Source organism: Amblyraja radiata, chromosome 5 (genome assembly GCF_010909765.2).
Source record: "Amblyraja radiata isolate CabotCenter1 chromosome 5, sAmbRad1.1.pri, whole genome shotgun sequence".
Classification (NCBI taxonomy): domain Eukaryota; kingdom Metazoa; phylum Chordata; class Chondrichthyes; order Rajiformes; family Rajidae; genus Amblyraja; species Amblyraja radiata.
Window position 1 is genome coordinate 70,346,962 of NC_045960.1, and position 7,355 is coordinate 70,354,316.

The 7,355-nt window shown below is 44.2% G+C and overlaps 1 protein-coding gene across 1 annotated transcript in view; it reads right to left on the bottom strand.

The window, feature by feature from the left end:
- Positions 1-7,030, bottom strand: part of laptm4a (lysosomal protein transmembrane 4 alpha) — a 31,929-nt gene extending 24,899 nt beyond the window's left edge. Inside the window, exon 1 of the mRNA XM_033021508.1 lies at positions 6,838-7,030. Coding sequence (XP_032877399.1) covers positions 6,838-6,936 — 99 coding nt within the window. The 5' untranslated portion in view covers positions 6,937-7,030. The remainder of the gene's footprint in view (positions 1-6,837) is intronic.
- Between the last annotated feature and the right edge of the window lie 325 nt (positions 7,031-7,355).

A 7,355-nucleotide genomic window follows, 5' to 3' on the forward strand; every position in this document is an offset into this window, starting at 1 on the left:
ACTCACAATTCAGAGTTCATGCAAGGTTCAACTTGGTTAGTGGGATAGCAAATTTGTTATATAAAAGAGTTTAAGCAGACTGGGCCCTATAATTCTCTTGGGTTTAGAAGATAGTAGTAATCAGGTTGAAAAGTATCCAAAATGGATATTTCTCCTGAGGTTAGACACAAAATTTTAAAGCAACTCAGCGGGACAGGCAGCATCTCTGGAAAGGAATAGTGACGTTTCAGGTAGTGACCCCTCTTCAGACCCAAAATGTCACCCATTCCTTCTCTACAGAGATGTTGCCTGCCCCACTGAGTTACTCCACCATTTTATGTCTTTCTTTGGTATAAACCAGCATCTGCAGTTCCTTCTGGAACTGGATATTTCTCCCGGAAGGATAATCCATAATCAGGGGTTAGTCTCAAAACAGACAAGAATAAATCTTCAATCACAAGGGAGCTGATCATTTAAATTCCCTTCCCAACAGGGGGTTGTGGTCACTTAGTTGCTAAGTATGTTCAAGAAGGAACTGCAACATTCCCAGTTTAGTGCAGGAAAAGGGCAGACAAAAAACATCATCCATAATTTTACCAAATGAAGCAGTAAGAACAATGGACCAAATTACCCACATCGGGCCCTGTTTCTTTCATGCACATGATCTGTACAGAATGCACTTTCCAAATCAGGATTAAAAAATCAAACACAAGAAAAAGTTTGAAAAAACATGTCAATAGGGGTGAAGTGGAAACGTGACACTATAGACTATAAAAACACTTTTGCCCTGGACTGCTGTATATTGGCACCATGACTAATGCCTTTGGAATGTCTTGTCCTGAAGGTACTCCAAACACTGATGTGTATTGAGACAATGACTAATGCCTTTGAAATGTCTGGTCCTGGAAGTACCAACTGATAAAGGGCCTGTCCCACTTGGCGATTTTGCCGGCGTCATATCAGTGTCGCCAAAAGATTTTGATTATTTCAAAATACAGTGACACCAAAAAAGTGGTTGCGACACTTGAAAAAACGGCACACGTCACACGTCATCACGCTGCGTATTTTTCGGTGACATGATACGTCAGTCAATGATGCCGCAGTCGCCGAAAAAATTACCAAGTGAGATAGGCCCTTTAGATGCCTTTGAACAGTCTTGCCCTGAAGGTGCCAACTGATAAGAGACAAGCTCAGACTTGTCCTGGAGTGATGTATATGTGTATTTTTACAATACTGGAGATTTTAGCACGGAACATTAAAAATGTCATATCTCCACTGTTGCAAGTAGTATGGTATAATTTTTTTCCAGCGATTGCTACTCAAGTATGCAAGAGATAGTAGAGGTAAAATCAAGTTAGGAAATAAATTAATTCCCTGATGCAACCAGTTTATATCTCAAAAATATCAATTTTTTGGACTACAAAAATGTGACATGCTTTGACACAATGAAATAAAGAGGCAACTTCTGCATTAATTTCATTATAATTCAAATCATTTTCAAGTTTGTTGCTTTGCAGAGAAGCATGTTTCACAGTAATAAGCAAAACTTTTGATGAATTTGGCTGTGCTCTGAATGGCCATATTTCAGAGTGTAACAGTGGTTACTCGGTGTCCACCCTGTTTTAGAGTAACCATCGCTACACCACAATGGTAAATTAAGACCAAAGAACTTCCCAAGAAGATTGAACATTTTCTAGTTTGAAGAACTCAATAGATAATGAAATTATGAGAAGAAAGTAACATTAATATCACAATTCTGCAAAAGCTGCTGCATGCCAAAATTAGTGAATATTTTTAGTGTCCACCATCGCACGAGTAACACCACCATTTTGCAGTAGTTCAAGTTACATTTATTGTCACATGCACCAATCGGTACAGTGAGATTTGAGTTACCATACAGCCATACGAATAAAAACACAATACTCGATAGAATTTAACATGAACATCCCTACACAGCGGAATCAACGTTTCCCACTGTGAGGGAAGACAATAAAGTTCAGTCATCTTCCTCTTTGTTCACCCGTGCTCGGGGCCTTTGAGCCCTCTGCAGTCGCCGCTAAGGACGGCCCGATGTTCAGGCCCTCTCGCTGGGATCATCAGAGTTCCAGCGTCGGAACGGAAGAACACACCCAGCGGCTTGGAGTTTCCGAATCGGCCGCTTCCAACCGTATACTGCGGCTCCCGTAGTCCACAGACCGAGCTAGGCGGAGATTCAACACTGGCGACCCTCGGCAAAAGATCCCAGGACTCCGCGATGTTAAAGTCACGCCGCCCACGGCTAGCAGCTCCACAATCGCAGCTCCACGGTCTTAATCAGCAGGCCCAACACTCTGGAGCTTCAACACAGGCGATCCCCGGTAAGGCATCGTCCCGCTCCGCGATGGAATTCAGTGCTGGGCATCTGCTGAAGTTCTGGCCGGTCTCCGGCAGGAAAGGCCTCGCCAATCTAGTTCGTAGGCCATGAGGGGGTGGCGAAGATGTGACTCAGAGAAAAGACGCATCTCCGTCCAGGTCAGTGACTGGAAACGGTTTTCCCCTATTCCCCCCTCCACATAAAAAAGACTAAGAAACCTTTAAAACAAACTGTGACATACTAAAAATAACAAAAAAGGGTGAAAGGAAATACAACTGCTGGCGAGGCTGCCACACTTGATGGCGCAACCCGATAGTAGCTATATTTCCATCAAATTATGTACTTGCAGTCTCTTATTATTTATGGACAATTACTTCCATAAAGTTTATTCAAAACATGAGAAAAATTAGAAAAAAGAAATACTGGAAGAAACAGGAGACACTTTCATTTTGGTGCCCACCCTTGGACACTGTGTGACGCGCGTAATGCACGTTTCAGTAGATAACACGAATATTGCTCATTTGCTCACATACTCCATGTTTATAGCAAGAAAGTACATTTGTATGTTGAAAAACAGCAAAAGTGAAGAAATCAGCTGTCATGCTTAAGAAGACTTTCTAAATTTCATGTAACGGTTGTTATAGAAACATAGAAATTAGGTGCAGGAGTAGGCCATTCTGCCCTTCGAGCCTGCACCGCCATTCAATATGATCATGGCTGATCATCCAACTCAGTATCCCGTACCTGCCTTCTCTCCATACCCTCTGATCCCCTTAGCCACAAGTGCCACATCTAACTCCCTCTTAAATATAGCCAATGAACTGGCCTCGACTACCCTCTGTGGTAGAGAGTTCCAGAGATTCACCTCTCTGTGTGAAAAAAGTTCTTCTCATCTCGGTTTTAAAGGATTTCCCCCTTATCCTTAAGCTGTGACCCCTTGTCCTGGACTTCCCCAACATCGGGAGCAATCTTCCTGCATCTAGCCTGTCCAACCCCTTAAGAATTTTATAAGTTTCTATAAGATCCCCTCTCAATCTCCTAAATTCTAGAGAGTATAAACCAAGTCTATCCAGTCTTTCTTCATAACAGTCCTGACATCCCAGGAATCAGTCTGGTGAACCTTCTCTGCACTCCCTCTATGGCAATAATGTCCTTCCTCAGATTTGGAGACCAAAACTGTACGCAATACTCCAGGTGTGGTCTCACCAACACCCTGTACAACTGCAGTAGAACGTCCCTGCTCCTATGCTCAAATCCTTTTGATATGAAAGCTAACATACCATTCGCTTTCTTCACTGCCTGCTGCACCTGCATGCCTACTTTCAATGACTGGTGTACCATGACACCCAGGTCTCGCTGCATCTCCCCTTTTCCTAGTCGGCCACCATTTAGATAATAGTCTGCTTTCCTGTTTTTGCCACCAAAATGGATAACCTCACATTTATCCACATTATACTGCATCTGCCAAACATTTGCCCACTCACCCAGCCTATCCGAGTCACCTTGCAGTCTCCTAGCATCCTCCTCACAGCTAACACTGCCCCCCAGCTTAGTGTCATCCGCAAACTTGGAGATATTGCCTTCAATTCCCTCATCCAGATCATTAATATATATTGTAAATAGCTGGGGTCCCAGCACTGAGCCTTGCGGTACCCCACTAGTCACTGCCTGCCATTGTGAAAAGGACCCGTTTACTCCTACTCTTTGCTTCCTGTTTGCCAGCCTGTTCTCTATCCACATCAATACTGAACCACCAATGCCATGTGCTTTAAGTTTGTATACTAATCTCTTATGTGGGATCTTGTCGAAAGCCTTCTGGAAGTCCAGATACACCACATCCACTGGTTCTCCCCTATCCACGCTACTAGTTACATCCTCGAAAAATTCTATAAGATTCGTCAGACATGATTTACCTTTTGTAAATCCATGCTGACTTTGTCCAATGATTTCACCACTTTCCAAATGTGCTGCTATCCCATCTTTAATAACTGACTCTAGTAGTTTCCCCAATACCGATGTTAGACTAACTGGTCTGTAATTCCCCGTTTTCTCTCTCCGTCCCTTCTTAAAAAGTGGGGTTACGTTTGCTACCCGCCAATCCTCAGGAACTACTTCAGAATCTAAAGAGTTTTGAAAGATTATTACTAATGCATCCACTATTTCTGGAGCTACTTCCTTAAGTACTCTGGGATGCAGCCTATCTGGCCCTGGAGATTTATCGGCCTTTAATCCATTCAATTTACCCAACACCACTTCCCGGCTAACCTGGATTTCACTCAATTCCTCCAACTCCTTTGACCTGCGGTTCCCTGCTATTTCCGGCAGATTATTTATGTCTTCCTTAGTGAAGACGGAACCAAAGTAGTTATTCAATTGGTCCGCCATATCCTTGTTCCCCATGATCAACTCACCTGTTTCTGACTGCAAGGGACCTACATTTGTTTTAACTAATCTCTTTCTTTTCACATATCTATAAAAACTTTTGCAGTCAGTTTTTATGTTCCCTGCCAGTTTTCTTTCATAATCTATTTTTCCTTTCCTAATTAAGCCCTTTGTCCTCCTCTGCTGGTCTCTGAATTTCTCCCAGTCCTGCTGCTTTTTCTGGCTAATTTGTACGCATCATCCTTCGCTTTGATACTATCCCTGATTTCCCTTTTTATCCACGGATGTACTACCTTCCCTGATTTATTCTTTTGCCAAACTGGGATGAACAATTTTTGTAGTTCATCCATGCAGTCTTTAAATGTCTTCCATTGCATATCCACCGTCAACCCTTTTAGAATTAATTGCCAGTCAATCTTGGCCAATTCACGTCTCATACCCTCAAAGTTACCTTTCTTTAAGTTCAGAACCATTGTTTCTGAATTAACAATGTCACTCTCCATCCTAATGAAGAACTCAACCATATTATGGTCACTCTTGCCCAAGGGGGCACGTACAACAAGACTGCTAACTAACCCTTCCGCATTACTCAATACCCAGTCTAAAATAGCCTGCTCTCTCGTTGGTTCCTCTACATGTTGATTTAGATAACTATCCCGCATACATTCCAAGAAATCCTCTTCCTCAGCACCCCTGCCAATTTGATTCACCCAATCTATATGTAGATTGAAAGTGGACACCAAACATAAAGTGTAAAAAAACACATAGGTACAAGGAATTTTGTTCATTAATCAAATTTTCTTAAACTTCATGAACTACCTCTCCCTGTCATGTACTGTTGCTGTAAGGGTTTTTGATTAATCTGAATCATGTTGAAATAATTTAGTTGTGAACTTCAGTTTTATGTATGATGTCACACTTATTGTACCCAGTATTGTAAAAACACACATATTGGCTGCATCTTGTGACCATGACAGTCTTTGGAATGTGTCCACATGGCATGTACAGTATAAAAACAGCCTGTGAGTCTTTGTTCAGAGAACTGGTGGCGCGGGGAAATCAAGTGTCTGTTCCTTACTTGACTGGGATATCCCCGACACTTTCGCCGGCTGATGATTCAGTAAAGCTTGAGTTGGTTTACCTAACCCATTGTGTGTTGTTACCCAACCCATTGTAAATAGGGAACTTTATCAGGGGGGTCTCTTTGATTAAACTAGAACTTTTACTTAGGTTTAAAAATGAATTCAACAACTTTCATTTACTGCAGCAGATACAGTAGTAGAGAACCCAAATGCTAGTTAGTTCAAGTACAACTGCCAAAATTCACAATTAGAACAATCATAAATAGGAGCAGCGTCAGAAGCTTTGTCTCAAAATAAGGGAAGCGTTCAACTCTTGGGGAATATAGGAAAAGTCTCTGGTGTAATCTGAGAACTGATTCTCAGGTCATTACGAGTGTCAGATTTTCATTTATCCAAAAAACGTAGACATACTCAAACAATTTTGGTCATCAAGGGTTATGGGAAGAAGGCAGGAGAATGTGGTTGGGGTGGAAAGATAGATCAGCTATGATTGAATGGCGCAGTTGACTCGATGGGCCAAATGGCCTACTTCTGCTCCTATGACCATATGAATTTATTCCCCCAGATAAGGAACATTCCATTAAAACGACAGACTCATTAAGCCATCTCTCAAGTAAAGGGGATGGGCGATAGGCTAGAAACGAAGGTTTGATCCGTTCCCAAATCCGCGGAGAAAGGATGGAGTGAGGCGAAGGAGGAGCGGAAGCGACAGTATTGGACCGGTCCACGGGGGAAGCACCAAGAGTCATATGTTCCAGATAGAACAATTAAATTCCTACTTGGAGCAGCACAACACAATATGTAAACATTGTACACTGTAAACATTATAATAAACGAGAAAAATAAGTTCAGATTCACATAAAACAAACAATAATAGTGCAAGCAGACACAACCGATACATCACCCCCCGAGTCTAAGCACCCGGAACCGGTCCGCCTCCCCAGCCCGGATCCGCGGCCCGCGGCTCCACCCGAGCCCAGGCGGCCGTTCATCAACCCGCCCGCCCGCCCACCGTCGCCGCCGCCGCCGCCGTGCACTCACCATGTACCAGGCTCCGAGGACGATGGTGCCGGTGCGGACATGGCAGAAGACGCAGCATCGGGTGCTGTAGAAGCGACCTCCGGTCGTTTTCAGAGACATCTCCGCGTTCACTCGCTCCTCCACTGACCGACCGACCGTCTCTGCCGCCTGACCCCCGGGGTCACGCACATGTCACCCGACTGACAGCCCGCTCCTCCAATCCAGGCGCGGCCAAGGGCACCCGCGCCAGCCGACCAATGGCGTGACGGCAGGGGCGGGACCTTCCCGATGACGTGACAGCAGGGGCGGGACCCGTCCGGTGACGCAACACACATTCATTTTCCCTTCGTCACTGCACGTCATGGGCTAGCAGTGGGCGGACGGGCCGAGGGGTTTGGGTGTGGCGCGGAAGTCATTTAGTCTGAAGAAGGGTTTCGGCCCGAAACGTTGCCTATTTCCTCCGCTCCATAGATGCTGCCGCACCCGCTGAGTTTCTCCAGCACTTTTGTCTACAGTCATTTAGTAAAAGTGACTGTGCC